This window comes from Catharus ustulatus, chromosome 3 (assembly GCF_009819885.2).
Source record: "Catharus ustulatus isolate bCatUst1 chromosome 3, bCatUst1.pri.v2, whole genome shotgun sequence".
NCBI classification, from domain to species: Eukaryota; Metazoa; Chordata; class Aves; order Passeriformes; family Turdidae; genus Catharus; species Catharus ustulatus.
Window position 1 is genome coordinate 15,318,516 of NC_046223.1, and position 18,684 is coordinate 15,337,199.

The window sequence follows — 18,684 nt, forward strand, 5'->3', positions numbered from 1 at the left end:
GGATGGGGCATCCACAACTCCTGTGAGCTACCAGTGCTTCACCACCCTCACAGGGACGAATTATTTCCTAATATCTAATCTAAACCTAGTGTCTTTCAGTTCAAATCCATTTTCCCCTTGGCCTGTCACTACAGTTCTTGTAAAATGTCCCTTTCTGTTTTTCTTATAGACTGCCTTCATGCACTGGAAGGTAGAATTGAACTAATTTTTAATTACTATTAGTGGTATGTAATTTTGTCTAGATAGATAAAACTTGAAGACATAGAATACAACAATCTCAAATTTCAAAAATTTTTATGTTTTTTTCCCAAGCCAACCCTATTCAGTGTATGTTTTAGTTGCAACCAGAAACAAGATATTTTGACATTCTAGTACTTTCTGTGAAACAAAAACTTGGTAATGTTTTGGCTGTGTCTTTCCTACTCCTCTGAATAGTGGAGATTTGATAATAATTCTTCTCTGTGAAATAATGGAAAGATTTGGGTTGGAAGAGGCCTTCAATTATATCTACTTCCAAACCCCTGCCATGATCAGGGACACCTTCCACTACACCTGGTTGCTCAAAACCCATCCAGCCTGGCCTTGGACACTTCTCTGAGCAGTCTGTTCTGAGGGTTCAATTATACTTAGTTATGTTCAGGTAAATACATACCATGTCTAAAAATGCAGTGTTTATCATTGAAATGTAAGGGCTGCAAAACTTCCTATCAGTCTGAAAAAGTGTGTTACTCTATATCCTTTAAAATAATCCTAAATAGTCCAATTAATTATTCCTGCTTCCTTATTGGTTTGGTTTAGGTTTTATATTTCCTGAGTGAACAGCTTATGGTACTATATAGATATATCTCAATATTTCTTAGAATTTTCCCAAGAGTTCCCTTGAATTCTGTGTTGTTTGGTATCATGCCCACTGGTAGTTGTCTCAGGTAATTTGGTAATCTTTGGTACTTGCTATTTCACCTTAATAGTAAAAAAATTAGGATCTGTTTGTTAAGCAGTAACATATTTAGCTTGAGTAGAAACCAGTTTAATTTGAGATTTATGTATTAATAGCAAATAGCAACTAAGAGCCATCTTAGTATAATGGCAAAATCTGGGGCAGAAGATATGTCTACATAGCCCTAAGACAAATGAAATTTTTCTTCATATGCAAATGTGTGGTTCCTATTTTAAGTCACAGAGCTTGATACCTACATGCAAGAATTATTTACTCAAACTGTAGGAAAGGCAGAGACATTTATGACTTGTCTCAATGACTGACAGCATGGCACTTGAGCTCCTCCAGGAAGCAATTTACAGATTTCATGATGATACTTCAGAATTATTTTCTTTTGCTTTCCAATTAAAGGATTTCAGAGTAATTTTCAAAATTTCAAGAAATTGAATGGTTGTTCTTAAAACTGAGTAGCAACGGGTACCCTCACACAGTTTTGTACCTCTCAGGGAGATATTTTACTCACAGAAGTCTCAGACATTATGATCAAGATATTCAGGATTATTTTTTTCCTGCTCCTTCATTCTCATTTACAAATTCTTCAGTTTAGGTCCTGTCCAGTATGACTTAGTGCAGTAGCTCATATGGCTCTGAGCTCACTTATGCCAGTTGTTTCCTTGCTTTGCTTAACTCAGGCAGTACTGTTTGGTAAATTGACATTTAGGGGAGTGTTATTTTATTTTACAAGGTAATTTTAAAGGAATATATTGGTTACGTAGCACTAAATAATTTTCCAAATCATCTGGGAATGCAGCTTTGGTATTAAAGTTGTATTCATGTTTTCTCAGGCTTACAGCTCACTGAAAGCCAATGAAATTTCAGAATTATTCTTCCCTGAGGTAGTTTGAGCTCTAGGGCTGCAGTGTTTGGTAGTCCTGAGCCATGCAGAGTCATTTAGCTGGTGGGTGCAAGAATGGGAGAGGTGAAACGAAACTTTCTGACAGCTTGTAGTTTCTGTCCAAAATATGGTTCAGGAGAGGGACGTGGATGTTAGTCTTTCAGCAAAAAATTGCCGTTACCTTTACATGCTGGTATTTAGCTTTCCTGATTTAGCTTAGTACTCATCACACAGCTACATTTCTCATTTTTGTTTATTTGAGAATGGTTTTACTGTTTCATTTGTCAGATCCCAACTGCTACTGCTTTTTTATTTTTTTAAACTATGGATTGGCACAGGAATTATGTTCTGCATAATCCAAATTGTCTGGATCATTTTATCTGTCATTCTTCTCATCAAAATGTCACTCATCCTCCCACTCTCAACTTTTAAAAGCTGTTAATTTGCCTTCATTGGCCTTGTCCTTTTGTCATACTTGAAACTACCTGAACCAAAGGGGTTACTGAAGTTGTAACTTCTGGCATATCAGTATCTCTGTAAGTAAGGTGTTTTAGTCTTAGTCACTTAGTGTTATGAATAACCTTTCCCAATGAATAGTCAGGTAGGCATTGCTCAATCTCTGTAATACTGCAGTCTCCATGTGGATTTGAGCTACTCCTAACTGTAGGCTGGAATTTAAGGAGAGAAGCACAATATTGTTGGCAGTGAGAGACTAATGATTGTTCTTCTTTTCAGTTGGAATAGGAGATACAGAAGGATATGTCCCTCCATTTAAATTATCCCCATGGTTCAGTTCAGCTTTTTCCCCTTAATCCCTTTTACAAACCAGATTGGCTTCTCCACAGCTACTCCTCAACATCCTCACTAATGGTGGTGAGAGTTATGTATCCTAACCATTCTGGGAGGCTGAATATATGATGATTAGGGCAGTTTTACTTTTATGTTTTTGCTTCAGAGGGTGTAGTGTGGGATTCTTCAGCAAAGGAATCCAGTTCATGGCAAGAGATGATGCACTCAGAGCTGTGTGGTCAACATTTTTCTACCAAGAATTCAATCAAGAGGTGACCAAAACCCCTGCAGTTTTATTAACAGAGCCATTAATATGAACTCAATATTTCTCTGATTAGCAGAGCCATAACTCAGTATTTCCATGATAATTGCCCATAATATACCTATTTCTAACCAGAGTTCTGAGCTCCAAATGAGAGCCTATTCAACAATAGTTTGAATATGGTACGCCTATATCTCATAGAAAATACTGCTTATCCAGATTTTACTAATTAGTGAGATTTGTGCATAAAATAGGGCTTTTTTTCCTAGTACAAATATGTTGCAGTTTGTAGTGGCTAACAAGTCCCACTCTGCCACCACCAGCTTTGCTGTCTGTGCACCTGTCTGCTAAATAATAAATGGAAAGATGCAATTTGCCACAGATTTCATATAGGACATAAAAATGTAAACCCGATTAGGAGCTGCTGAGAAGCAATCCCATCATCTTGTCTGGAACATAAAGTCACAAAAATTATAATTGCAGATTTCATTGTGGTATACAGACTGCTAAATGTGCCATAATTAGATGAAGTCATAACAAATTTATTAGTATGCAAAATTTTGTCAACATATATTTTTTTGTATTATGTTTTGCGTAGTAAGGCAACAAGTATTGCTTTCACAGTCTCTCCACCTTCCCCTAAATACCAATACCCCTAATACCAATAACATGAAGATTGAGTATGATGATGACAATAATAATGATAAAAAAATAGTTTACATGTCCTCAATTTAATGTCATGAAGGGAAATAATAAAACCTTTCCATTTTGCAGACAAGTTACAAAAAACTTTGGTGGTAACCTATCCAAAAAAAAAGAACCTCGGACAATTTACTGATTTTACATGAAGAGCTATAAAACTGCAGCTGGACAAATTGCCATTCTACACATCAGGACTGCTGTTCCAGCCGTTGCTGAGCTCTGTGGAGAGCTCTGATTTCTGCTGAGTTTCAGTGAGCATTTGTGCTACACAGCTTATTTGTTCCAGTTACTGTGGGCTGGTATTTTATTTGTTAGCTATTATCTGACCACTTCTGTAGCTATTGGAATGTTCCAAAAGGAAGAGAGGTCTGAGCTGGGTCAAATGAAGTGAAATCACTGTGTTTAATGGCAGGGAACTCTCAACCAGCAAAAAGTCTTACAGTTTTAGACAAACACACAGACAGTTCCTTCTCTGCAAATGAATTTTACATTTTGCACAAATCTTTCTCAAATTTGTGACCCGCCAGAGGTTTAAGCTCGCCATTAGGTTGAAAACTTCTCCTGACAGCCCCAGCAGAAATGGGATAAGTAGAGGCTTTGGTGGTCTTAAAGCCAGAATATTCACTGGTCTTGGAAATTTTAGCAGAAGGTAACCTTCAAAGTGAAAGAGGGATTTTTCTTTAGGTTCAAACAAGTGTCTTTCAACCAGTGGAACTCCCCATGTTGCAACCAAAAGAAATACTTAATCATCTCTTGATTTGTCTGGCAGCTTTAGCTTCCACTTCCCTGGGCAGTGTTTGATTGGTGGCAGATCTTGTCCTTTACCATTCAGTGGGTAAAAAAAATAACGATAATCATGACAGAGTTCAGTCATGTGTAACTGGTAGCTGGTAGCACTGGCAAGCTTTCTTAGCCCTAATTCTTAATTCAGAGAGATGAATGAAATAATTTATATTCCTATATTATTAAGTAAGAATCGTTAATAGGATAGATACTTCTGGACTGATCTTTGAGCATGTTTTTAATTTTTCCTACATGATGTCCCGGCTAATTGCATCGCAGAAAACAACTGGTGACAACCAGAAATCTCCAAAGCACCAGTTGAGCCTAGAGAGTGAACCAGCCACTGCTGAAGATGTCTCTCAGAGAGCAGTCACTGCTTTGGGGAAGGCTTTGTCCTGTGAGCAGGACAGTGTGGGGCTTTGCATGCAGACTGCTTCCTGCAATGCACATCCTCTTCTCTGTGCCTCTGCATGTTGGATAGATGAGATGACTCAGAATTCTATATTCTCAGCCACCTTGTGATGGTTTAGGTTTGCTCCCAGCATTGATACCTGTTTTTTCTAACAGGTAGAACTGTGAAATACGGATTGTGAGTGTTTTATTCTCATTACTAGAAGTTTTGCTTTTTTTTTTTCCTGTCACGAATTACTGCACTGTATTCCTGGTGCATCTGGCAGCAAGATAACGTTGCGGTAGGAGGTGAAGTGACTCCTATAATTTATACATCACTGCAAGTGCCCTATTTAATGCTCTTCATGGAATTCATTGTGCAAGAAGCTGAAACAAAGAAAAATAAAATTACAGCTAGTTCATAGGGCTACTGTGTTCATTATGGCTTGAGATATAAAGGGAATATTTGTGCCCCAGTCCAATTATTCTGTAGTTCTATATGCATTTCCAGTACCAGAAAGATCACTGGGTTGTCTTGAATCAGACTTTTAAAGTGTTTATCTTCAATGCACATAGACATCTCTATATAAGCTACCATAGGGTGAAAACTATGCTATACTTTCCAAGTGTTAGCACTTACTATGGCTAAGCATAAAAAAACTGAGGGGATTAAGGTGCAGCTTAATCATCCTTCAATTGAAGATAAATACTTGTTAAGCTTTTTTTTTTTTTTAAATAAATCGTAAAACCTTCTCCAGAGGAACAGAAAGTAAATGCTGCATTTTTCCAAATTATTTTATTGTTAACCAAACTACCTCTTTGTCAACAGGTTGAGGTCCTAGTGCTTGTCCCAGTGAATTAAAAATATGACATTTCTAATTTGAATTTGATCAAATAGGTTTTTTTCCAAATTATCTAAAGAAATGAGGTAAAAAATCATGATTGTCAGCCATGCCATTGAAACTTGGGAATACTGAGTAGAACTGGAGATTTCTAGCCAGTCCTTAGGATTCTTGTACATCTCCAGTGTTAGACGGAAGATACTGGGGAGCTGGCTTTTATCCTGCACACAATGGTTTTCTAGCAGTGCAGTACCTGCAGAAATACGGACATCAGACTGCTGTGAATCACACAAGGCTCTCTGTTAACTGCTGCAAGAGCTTCTCTGCTGGTCCGTAAATGATGAACGGTTTTCCTTGGGTGGGAACTTTGAAGGTGCATTCATATTCCACACATATCCTTGCTAAAGCTGGGGTCTTCTCACTTCTATAAAACATAGAAGAGTGGCTGCTGTGGTTTAATCGCAGCTAGTAAACACTCACAGTGCAAACACTGGGGTTATTATTTGTGTGGAAGCACCTAAATCTTTATTTCATGCCTCAGACATACACAGACAACACGGTAAAGCAACTCTTGTGCAGAGAAATTTGCTAAGTGACAGTTGTTAGTCCTGCTGTTACATGTTCAGTGGTTTGCAGTTAGAGATCTCCACAGAACAGACAAAACCAAGTGGCAATGTTTTGAGTAGTTTCAAGAAATATACTCTTTACGAACAATAATTCAAGAAAAATGGGTGCATTACTCAATGCGCCCAAGGAAGTGTCCAGAGAAAGAGGGTTCTGATATTTTTCCTCTTTTAAAGATGTAAAAGGCAGCTAGTGAGTCAGTTCTGAAGGTATTTACAGGCAAAGCTGAAGCACAAGATGCTGCTGCAATACCAGGACTGGGATGTGTACGTAGAGAAGCAAACAGGGCCCTCCACACCACTCATTCACAAATCCACTGACTTCAGAGGAATTCCTAAGATTTTTCAGTGCTAAGAAAGTCCCTAGACATTTCAGTGAGATGTCCATGAATATCATGTCCTTTTATTCAAGTTAATTGAGGGCTTACCTTCCTGATTTTCCCTAGGAAAATTTACAGGAAAAACTCTTGCTTGCATATGAGCAGTTGCTTGACCTATTCTTTGTGATATTCCAAAAAAAAAGAACTGTCTTACAGAAAAGGTATTGCATGGATCTTAAAAATTAATTTTCTGTGAATGCAGTGGCTTTGTCAGAAATGAAAAAAATAAAATTAGATCTATGTCAATGCTCTCTTGAATAAAGCAGACATGGTTTTCAAGCCTGGTATTTAAGATTTTCAGTAATAAAACACATTAAGCTCCAGTGGCCATGCATGTATCATTAGTAAATGAAAATAGGTTCTAGGCAGTTCTAAACCTTTGTAACTCTTTGTTGTTAGCCACAGAAATAAAGATGTGTGTTCTTTGACAGCCTCCACTATGAGAAGTTTCCATCATTTCCAAAAAAGGTGTAGATGTTTTTAATCATGAACCAAAGATTTACTGAACTGAAAAACAGTCTGTAAAACACATTATATTTACTGGAAACAATAAAATAAGGCCAAATATAGATTATGTGGACTCTCAAAAATCACGGGTGAACTTCACACTCTTGGTGAAAAATGCAGAAAATCAGTAAGATCGTAATTGCAAACTGAGGTTTTCAGAAACAGGCAAGTAATTTACTGACTTGACTGAGACTCTTTTTTTTTAATTTGATAAGGAATTTTGGAAAGGCAGAGGATTTACTTACACAAGGATGAGGTAGAGAAATCATTGAATCTGGAACAAGTTCCCTTAATTTTCATGTCAATCTGCTTAAAAATCCTAAATTAAAGTGCATAATCCTAAAAATTTGTCCATTAAATCAAGTTTAAACTTAGGATCAAGAATGCATATAGACTGTTGAATAAATAAATGAGTTCTAGTTGGTTTGAAATTAAACTATGTGTTATTGGTGCCTTGATTGATGCAACCTCATTGTTTTGCTTGAGCTACGCTTCATTCCTGTTAGATTTGCTACATCTAGTGCATATATTTTCTTGTATACTGTGGACACTATATTGAAACTGTTTCTTGTAGTTTTGTAATGCATATGCATTGAATTTCTTCTTTTTGTGAAGCAAACTCACTTTTCCACAGGACCATTTTTCATCCTTGTTTTCATGAAAAAGGTAGAAGAATGACAATATTTTGCAAAGATGGGAGAAGGTTTACAGCCAAAATACTGGCCTGAATTAGCATTGTATTGCACAGTTTCTGTGCCAGGGCTTTTTCTGACCGAACTCGAGCAATGAGATGTTAAACCAGGTCTTTCAAATTCTATAGGAAATTTCCAAAAACTTATAAATTCAATTAATATGGTGTTCTAAAGTAGTTGGTGCCTGCCTGCAGCAGGTTCTCAAACCAGTAACCATCATACTAGACTGCTAGCAGTACCAGACTTTGCCTGGCAAGGGGAACGAACAAATTGTAAACTTCTTGCTGGTGTTTTCTAGCAGTCAGTACAGTGTGAACACCCATTAGTTCTTGCCCACGTAGTACTAAGGATGCTGGTACTAATTTTCAAGCCCTTGCTCACAGCTAATTTAAACCTGTGCAGAAGCACTGTGGTATTGTAGTGTGTGAGTGGTGTAATTCAACAGCCTGCAAAGTGGCAGGTGAATGCTGACAAATTTGAGAACTAGATATTCTCCAAGGATGTTGCTCCTAAATGGAAGCTGGAAAAATTCAAGGCAAAAGTAACCTATAATGAGGGTGAGTGTACCTGAAATAGTCTAACCTTAGGCTATCTCCTTCTGACTATATGAAGAACTGAATGGAACCTTGTTCTGCTGTGTTGACGTGCTAGTCTATCTAGCTTTCAAAACCAGCACTTCTCCTGAGGTTAAGGGCTATGGTCTGGATCTAGGACTTAGATGGTTTGAATGTGAACTGGCTTAAACAGAAGCTTCAGATCTAGAATACATCATGTGTTGTGAATATACCCTTTAAAAAGTTTCAGAAAAGGGACAAATGAAAGATGAAAGAAGTGAGAACACAGGAATTATATTCTGAAATTAAATGAAGCTTTATAGATGTCTCAAACTTTTTTGTCTTGTGCCAACATCAGAGACACTAGAATTGTTTTATAGACTATGATGAGAGAAGAAAAGAAAAACAAGGCAGTCTTATTAGTTTTAATAATTTTATCAGGAGAAAAAGAACATTAATTACATCAAATGTAACTTTTATCCATCCTGAATTTGTCTTTCTCTTCCCACTCCCAGAGAAGCATATATGGTTTAGGCAGTAATAGGATTCAGGCAGAACTTCAGGCAGAAGTTTAGCTGTTGAATCTGAGCCTCTGGGTAGCGGGAGTACTTCAGTATTTACAGCAGATGCACTCCCAGTGTGTGTGCAAGTATATTCTGGATGTCTTGAAAGCCTGGCCCCTTCTCCCAGGCATGTTATCAACTTTGTCAGTAATGGTCTGACTTGATGACAGTATTTGGAACAAATTGAATGTGGTGTGCTTTTGGCTTCAACATTTAAACCATATATATATAATGTTTGTGACATAGACATTTATCTCTTCATGTAGTAGCTGCTCAGTGAAGGAGGAAAATCAGGGAATCACCCACAGTTGTGACATGAATGTGGGTGTCTGCACCTCCAGCTCATTTCATGAGCAAGAATCATTCCACGCTCTGCAGGCCAAGCCAGCAGATTCCTCACACTTTACAACTACATTTTGGTATTCTGCTGAAAACAGTTCCTAGATAAGGTAGTTTGGAATTTATTTTTTTTTTAATGAGATGACAGTGCTAAAAATAGCAAGCATTGAAACCTTAATCTGGCACAGCTCATAGCAAAACTTTTCCTGAAGTCAGTAGAGCCCAAATGTCACAGTTTTAGTTCAATGCAGCCAGTCTTACAGTTAGCTGCCACCACAAATTTATGTTTCCAGTGCCCCTGCTCTTTTCTTGCTTTGAGCCTGAGTCTTCAGGGAGCAAGAGCAGCAGGCAACTCACTGAGCAAATGATCCCAGTTTAGCTGTCTGAACTGGTGGCCCACAATTACAGCTTAGCTTTGGCTTGAAAACATGCTGTCAGTAGTGTAATATTTCTGTTTTGTCTCCTTATGTTATCTTATTCGCAAAAACTTCCCCCACCCCACATACACTTAGGAATTCTTCAATTTAAAATATAGACTAGCTACTGAGTCTGCTAGTCAGTCAAAACTTCTGAAACAAAGTACCAAATTACCAAAGATTTCTCAGGACATGCACAAAACCAGGAAAATTACTTCACATAGAATATAAAGAAGGAGAGATGCAAAGCTGAATGACACATGTAGAAGTGGTAAGAGATAGGACACCTGAACTGGTAAAAGGAGAAAGAATCCTGTTTGGAGGGAAGCAATACTAAAAGAGCAGCAATGTGACAAAATAATAAGGGTAAGACCACAGGGATGAAGGCTGCCAGAAACACTAAGTGATACAATGGTTTACGTTCTCCATTTTGGCTAAAATTCAATTTAGTTTTGTGGAAAATATTTTCACAAAAGCTTCTTATAAAACTGAAATATTCCCCTCAGCTCTGCAAAACATAGTAACTCCTAAAACCCATTGATTTTCTATGCTCCATCAATTGGCACTGTACAGCCAACTAACCTATCTCCCTTTAGATTTACGATGACATTTTAAAAGGTTGAGAAAACAACCTTCCACCTCTCAGCCACAGGGGAAAAAGAAGTTACTTGCAAAACCTGCAGTCCTAAGGAGTTGTAAATGATTCAAAGTCGATATATGATAAATCATTACACTTGGTGATAAGCACTCTGTTCAGTGCAGAGGGAGTGTCTAACTTCTTAGCAAAGCAACCTTTTTAGCTGTGGATGCTGTTCCACTGCTAGGCTATTTTTATAGCAAGCTAAGTTAATTGATGTCACTTTAGAGGTATCTTAATGTGTTATATCTTGGGTTTGCATGCCAAAGAGTAGAACAGATAAAGTTTTTCCTTTATTTTCCTTAAATTTTCCTTTAAAATTTTCCTTTAAACAAATCTGCAACAGACTTTCAGACTGTTTTTGAAGCTGGGCTGCATTTACCTCAGTTCTGCAGAGGAAATGTTGGGGTTTGTTTTTCAGAGGTATTCGTTGTAAAGAGGTGCTGAAATTGCAGTGATCTCAGAAACCAGCTCACCAGAATCCAACAATGCTGCAGAAAATCGACCACAAACAGGTCTACAATGATAGCACACAGAGTGAAAATTAATATGTGTCCCGTAAATAATTGCCTTCATGCCTCATTGCAAATGCAGTAGTTAAACATTTCTGTCTTGTGAGTAATTTCCTATTCACAGTTTGTGGGAAGGCATAAATGTAAAGAAAACAGGTCTGGGGTCCTTTTGTCATTTTTTTTGTTTTGTTTTTCAGTCTGCTAATTTCAATTCACAAACACCATGGGAACCTGCAATTCCAATTTTCTTTTCACAGTATTAATGAAAACTGGGCATTGAAAATAGTTAGATTTTTTTCCCTCTAAATTTTAAACCATATAGAAATACAGTCAATAATAACTTTCTAATCTATTACACAATGTAAAACTATGTTCAATTGCTTTTATTTCATGCAAAGATTTTCATAAGTGTTAGAAGAGGCTTTTAGAACTCTGTTTTTTCTAAGCTGGTTTTTGAGTTAGTATAAAATGCTGGTTGTGTGCTTTTGAGAGGAAGAACTGTGTGTGAGAAGAGTTGTTTGAAGAAGGAATCCTTGCACCACACAATGACAGTCATTTTCTCTCACTGTTATGGCAAGGTTTGAGCATATTTAGTGCTTTTATGATTTTGTCTTGCTCCTGATCAAACCAACCTCAATTTATTGTTTTAATAAAATAGATAGTTTCAGGGTTTGGGTTTTGGGTATATTTTTGAGACAACTGTTTACTCTTAAAAATCAGGGTAATTTTAATGTCATTTAATCTTAACATACTCGGATAAGGTATTTCAGTTCTCATTTTCAGTAAGATGTCTAGGGTGAAGTTGATATCTTTCTCATGCTACATAGCAGACAAGGTTACCTGCAGACATGCCTCTACTGCTCTGCCAGGAGCCAATGGCTCTGCCTGGTCCAGCTACCAAGATGCTGGGAAGAAAAGTGCACCCAGTTTTCCCAAAGAGTTAGGAAGCAAAGAGCACAATTGCTGTAAATTTATAATCTTGATTTGCTCTCCATTGAGATCATCTTCCATCCCTTGCAATAGTTCCTGTCTGGCAGAGGAAATAGATAGAGGTAAATTCCCCTTGGAATTGAATCTTAGTCAAACAAAGGTACTGCTTAAATAGAAGGCAGCTGTTTCAGCAGTGTTATAGATGTGGATTGATTTATTTATAAAGATTTCAGAAGAAATTAAAGCTGACTTTTTTCCAGTGGCTCTATTCTCCCTGTCCTCAGAATAGGGTTCTTGCTTTGGTGTGTACTCCACTAGCTGATCCTATCTAAAGTGCTCACAGACAAACCTATATACTTTGTAAAACTTTTCTATTTCCTCCTCCTTCATTTGTCTGGAGAGGCCCTGCTAGGTTAAAAGCATATTTTAATATAAATGGAACAAAAATAGCAAGTCCTTTTCTTTGCTGAACTACTCCTTTTCCAGAAATCCAAACAAATGCGACAACAGATGCTTTGAAATGTTTAAATAGCATTAATATAGTGGTTGAATATTTCTCAGAGAGATGGGTTAAATGAGATAATTGTGAAAATATTCTTAAAATAAAAGGAAGCTATCAGGTGAGTGGCATGAATTTAGGTAACATTGGAAAATATACCTTAAATGTTTCTTTTAGGTTGCAATATTAGAATGTTTTCCTCTGAGCAAGCTGTTAAGTGTCATTTAGTAGACATTAATTGCAAAGTTAGTTGACAGTCTTTGGCCCAAATGTATGTATCTTAAAGAGAAAGAGCAGCTGTTAATTCATCAGGTACTGACAGTGTATTCAGTGGCTTCTATTATTTCTCAGACAGAAATTAATTTCCTGAAATCACATACAGTAAGATATGACTCTGTCTCATTTTCATTCACTATGGAAATACTCAGTCTTTGTTCTGCACACAATGCATTGTCTCTTGTAAAACAGTAAATGACACCCTAGGTGTAAAAGAATATCCATTTTCTACAATAGCTACAATGAACAAACAGGATCTAAACCAGTCGCTGACTCCTTTGGAACAGGGCTCCTTTCTTAGTAGGGTGGCATCTGCCCTGAAATGAGAAAAACATCTTAAAAACTTCAAGATCTCTTGTGTAGCCATAGAAAGTACCAAGTGCACCAACTCATAGCAAGTAAGAACTTTCAGAAGGATACAAAAAGTTAAAATGCTATTTGATATGGGTTTTTTTGAATCTTACTGTTTTGCTTCTGTTCTTTCAGCCGAACAAAATGTCAGCTTCTTTAAAACTGTTTGAAGTATCTGCCAGGAAGAGGTGTTTCAGCAGTAAGAACACAAATCACCAGTAAATAAATGATGAGCAATACCAGGGTGGAGAAGGAACTTATTCTTTTGGGGAGTTGTGGCTTTTCTGCTATGTTTTATTATTCATAGGCCAGTTGTAAATGTCTGTAGCTGGTGGCTGCTTCCAATTGTGGTTGTCCAAACTTGCTTCAACTTTTTGACCAGTGGTGACAGTTTGGCTGGCACTACCTTTAATGCAGCATCCTTAAAATCATCATCTTCCTCTTATGCCTTTACAGTGCTTAGAAAAGTGACTATGGAGCGTAGTGTACTTTGCACACTTTGAGCAAGACACTTTTCTAACACACTTCAGTACAGTGCTACCTGTAGGCCCACCCTGATAAAGTTAACATTATGAATATATTGTAAAACTAGCATTTAGTACTTTTAGTTAGCATCTATACTTTACTGATTGAATTTTTAGCCATGTATATAATGATTTAAAATGCAGTTTTTCTAAGCCAGCCTGGCTCTCCTGAGCTCAGCCAAGCCTGGCAGTGCTGAGGATACACAGCCTCCCAGGGGTTTGGAAATGCTGGTGTAATCAGAAGAATACTACATAAATCCAGATAATTTCATTTTTGTCCATGACACTTGTTAGGTTAGAGAAGATCTATCTCGGCTATCACCACTTTAAGTGATTCTATACAAAGATCTGCCTCCCCTCCTGCTCAAAATTCAACAAAGGAAGATCATGGAAAATGTAAAAGCACTGTGTGTGCTGTGAGCTTTTAAACTAAAATTCCTCCTGGAATTAGGGTTTCATTCCTCATGGCAAGGGGACAAAATATGCCAGGCAACACAATAGTTCCTATCAATAGTATTTTCCAGTGTGAAGACTATCATAGGTCAGCTCTATTCATATCAGAGCTGAAAAGACCAGAGTCTGGCCTCAGAAGTGGATTCTTAGGCAGCTGAGTCCTTGCTCTGTGCAATTTGAGAGGTTTTCATGGGACATAAAGCAATCCTTGAAGGAACATCTGATAATGGTATCAATGATGAAAAGAGGGAATGGGAGAAACTGAGTGAAAAAGTGCTCTGTAGTGTAGCCATATTCAAGGAGGACTCTGAATTAGAAAATAAGGAGGTAGGGTTGGATAGCTCTCTAAAAGGACTAAGAGTAAATATAATTAATTTTTAAAAAAGAAAATATTAGAAGGAAAGGAGAAACTGAGAAGCTTGGTGGGGAAAGTGTACCGGAGAGCTGAGGATACTTAATTTGTAGTGAATTTATTGGCTGCTATTGGCCATTTTCTTTTTTTTCCCCTCCATTCTGTCCTAGCATCACTGCCTTCTCAATAAATAGTATGGTGTCATATTTCCTTACAAAAAGAGAGGGAGAGAGGGAGAGGGAAATCCTTTCCTCTGAGATGTTCATGTCCCTGCATTTAAATTGTGGCACACCTGTTATTTAGGCATATTTAGGCATTATTTGCTTAATAACACACTGGGACAAATTATACCTTTGAAGGCTAGAATGAGACATTCCTTGCTGTCCTTTTCCTTGTTTAAAAGCCTGGAAAAGGGATAGGCTGCAACACTAACTGGTTTTGGACTGGTAGATGGGGGCTGCATCGCTAGGCTGTCCTGGCCCAGTGGGTGCAGCTAGAAGGAGACATGACTGTAGCACCAGACACGACTGACTCCTCGATGTGCAAACTCAACAATAACCTCTCCTGTCTTTCATTATCTACCCACAGCAAACCCTACCAGGGCAGGAGGAGGAAGGGAGTACCCTGGCTCGTCCGAGGTGATCCGTGAATCCAGCAGCACGACGGGCATGGTGGTTGGGATTGTGGCGGCAGCGGCGCTGTGCATCCTCATCCTCCTGTATGCCATGTACAAGTACAGGAATCGGGACGAAGGATCCTACCACGTGGATGAGAGTCGAAACTACATCAGTAACTCAGCACAATCCAATGGGGCTGTGATCAAGGAGAAACAGCCCAACAGCGCTAAAAGTTCCAACAAAAACAAGAAAAATAAGGATAAGGAGTACTATGTCTGATCTCAACATCTAAAAGAACGCTTGTATAGAAATAGTCTTCATTTTATCTGAGACATAATACAAACTTATTTACTTTACTTTTTATGAAGCACATTCAAAAACAAACAAACAAAGAGAAAAGACAGGGAATGCAATCAGAAAGGAAAGACTGTTTTTAAAAACAAGCATTTCATGCTCTTGTTTTTCAGAAACAGGAGCTGATAAATTCCCTAACATCCACAGTGTTTTCATTTACTCTGCCTGTCTTTATGTTGCTGGAACGTTTCTGAAAGACAATGATGACACCACGCATTCATAAAGCAAGGAGTATTACTACAACATCGAGGCACAATATGAAAAAAAAATCAAATTAAAAAAAACAAAACAGGAAAAAAAAAAGAAAAAAGAAGCTACCTATGATTCTGGATTTAGCCAAAGTGCTAGCGCTTTCTTGAGAAGTAAGTTAGTCTTATTGTCAGAGAAGACTGTCATTATATATGGTGACTCAACAAGCAAACATAAAGAGTTTGCCATCTGGTGCAGTGAAGCAGTGATTGGAAACTTGCATTTTGAAAAAAAGTGCTGGCTTTTCTGAAGACTTATGTAGAAATACTTTCAAAAAGCCCCTTTCTGGTTGTGAGGAAAATAGTACGGAGGCCTTATTTTCAAAAACAAAAACAAAAATCTGGAATATAAGGCACATTTCCACAAAAAAAAAGAAAAAAAAAAAAGAAAAAAAAGAAAAACAAGAGGGCATAGATGCAATCATTGGGAAATTTTCATGCACGCTTAATATGTTATTACATATGTTTATATAAAAACACATCTATATGTGCTTTCTGGACTGTGATAAGTGATGTTTTATAGCCTGTTGTATAGAAAATGCAAACTATATCTGCTCTTCAGCCATTTTTGGTAATCTCAATGTTATAAGTGTTGCTAGGTATAGAAAGTTTTATGACATCTGGAGCAACAGACATTCTTCAGTTTTTTTGCAGCCATTATAAATTGTCCCAGACTTTTTCCCCTTTTTTTTTAATTTTTAATTTACAGTGTAGTGGTTATACAAAGGGGGATGTGTATGAATGTATATAAGAGTCAGCTAATTTTTTTCTTACCTGTACAGCTCTATTATGTTGCAATTAAGTTTCAGTAGTTTGTATGAAAGAAGTGGACTAGAAAGCAAAAATATATCTCTACTGTAATTTGTCTTCTCCCTCCTATCCCCATCTCTTGCTCCTGATATGCATCAATGAAGTTGATCAGAATGGCCAATTTTCCCAGAAATATACATTCATAAATTAGCTAAATATTTAGTGACTTAAACTGGCCTTTGGCTTCCAGTCAAAGCTTCACTATTGGAGAGCATGGTTTGCCTTACAAAAACCTTGTTCTTAGAAATTGCAAGAATGATGAGTGTCTTGAGAATCTTAGGAAGTATCATATAGTGTTTATCTGGCATTCATAGGAAGAATAGCTACTACAACACTGGATGGTGAAAGATCTAAAAATACCCATTGTAATTAACCAGGCTGATTCTATTGCAGAATTTATCCCTTTCTCTAAAAAGGAAATACTCTTGAGGTGCACGATAGTATTTTTCAATGGTGGGCATTTTGACATATGAAGAAGTATTTTTAGCTAAGTTGATTGTGTAGTATTGCAAGGCATCATAACCAGACAGATATAAGTTCATTATGTTTTAAAGTGACACAGCTTATCTTGCATATATAAAACATTAATGCATTTTAGTTAAACACATGAAATGTAATGATGTAATCTACACATTAAGTTTGGAATTTTTTTCTAGTAATATTTCATTAGTTTCACAGCAATAAATCATAACATAACATTTTATTTACACAGAAGTTCAAAGGGAATACATTAGATAGAAAGAGGGTAGTTCAATAGAAATCAACCAAATCATCAGAAGGCCTCCTGGGAGGGATATAGATATTCACACTTTACAGACAAGGAAGGAGAAATTTAAAATAAGATTTAAGCAGCAGACACAAAACATTTTGTTGTGTGTTACTCACTGTAGCTGATGAAAAAAAGGAGGGAACTGGTACAGCTATCTATCTGGGAGTCAGAGCACTTTAAAAATACATGTAGCTGACATGAAAACTCTTGAAGTCTGCCAACCACATCAAGGTGTGCCATGTTGCATTTGTGAAATGACTTTTTATTTTCATTAGCATTTACGCAGAAATGGAAAAAAACCAAAAACACAAAAAACCCCACGAAATCCACCTGATGTTCATTTCTTAGATTGTTGTTCACCTGTGGCACTCATAATTTCTCCCACCTTTACAAGACAGCTGTACTCAGGGAGTGGCAGGGGCAAGGGTGACTGGAGGTCATTGCTGGAAGCAAGAGACTTCAGCTGGAGAGGGGGAAAGAAGTTGAAAGCCAGGTGGTGGTCAGATTTCAGTGCTTGAAGATACCTAGAAGAGCAAGAGTAATCTATTGACAGGAGACTGGACATGACAGAATATGATTTGGGTGAGATGAAACGGTCTTTTCTGCTTGGTGTTGATTGCATTAATGAAATAGTTTTGTCAGGATAACTTCCAGGCAGTTAAAGATCAATCTTTAACTAAATCCGTACATCAAGAAAGAAAAAAAGATCTGCTACTATAAAAATAAGAAAACACAATTTTAACACTGTTTCTGAAGGTTCTCCTTTTTTCCTCTTTAATTTCATAATTTAACAAAAAGACCCAAACAATTATGGATGTATCAGAAATGCCAGCAAGTGGATTTAAAATTCCTTTTTGTTTAAAAGCAGCAGCAACAAACAGACATAAACCAACTACCTAACATAAAATTGGATCCTTTCTCTATAATAACCTAATTTGTTTGACTGAGATGGCTTCATTTCTATGACTGTATTGTGTTGCCTTTTTTAACAAAACACTAAATAACGTGTGAAACTTTCAACCCTAAGACATCAAAGAGAGGCCCAATGCCCCTAACCTTATAGTGCTTTCTGTGATAGATATTTACAATTTTTTTATTTGTTGCAAGGCCAATTTATTCATTATTGGAAATGCTAAGCAAGTGGAATTTACTGTTTTGTTAATAAAAATGTTTCTTAATACAAATGCTGGCTTGTTTCTTCTCTTGCTCTTCGATTGTGAGTACCTGTTCATCTTGAACTGTGAAAAAAATTGGTAAATTGGTGTGAAGTTACAGACTTTCATGTCAGAAAAAAGTGACCTCAGAGCTCTTTGTACACTTCAGTGAAAACCTTCTACAAGTCTTGTGTTCAACTGGCCCAGTTAGAAATGTATTAGTGACGTCAATTAATTGGTTTTGTACAGATTTGCTTAATTTGAAATTTTCTACTATTTTTTTAAACCAAAACATTAAAACTTGTTCTCTTCCCCCTCTGCATGAAAAAAGAGCTCCCCTTTTTGTCACTTTTTATTTCTGCAGTGGAAATAAAGTGGAGAAGGGTAAGGTAATGAGATGAAAAGTTAAAACATTTGTTAAAAGTGAAAACATTTTCTCTTGTCTAGAAGATGATTTTAAAATGAATGGGAAAATGAATATATTTCAGGTCCTTAAAAACATTTCTAGATAATAATTACAAAAT

The 18,684-nt window shown here is 37.0% G+C and overlaps 1 protein-coding gene across 29 annotated transcripts in view; it reads left to right on the plus strand.

Moving 5' to 3' along the window:
* Positions 1-18,190, plus strand: part of NRXN1 (neurexin 1) — a 682,314-nt gene extending 664,124 nt beyond the window's left edge. For all 29 annotated transcript variants that reach the window (XM_033055067.2, XM_033055066.1, XM_033055068.1 and 26 more), the window contains one exon: positions 14,797-18,190. In XM_033055067.2, the coding sequence (XP_032910958.1) occupies positions 14,797-15,104 (308 nt within the window). In that variant the 3' untranslated portion in view covers positions 15,105-18,190. The remainder of the gene's footprint in view (positions 1-14,796) is intronic.
* The last annotated feature ends 494 nt before the right edge of the window (positions 18,191-18,684 follow it).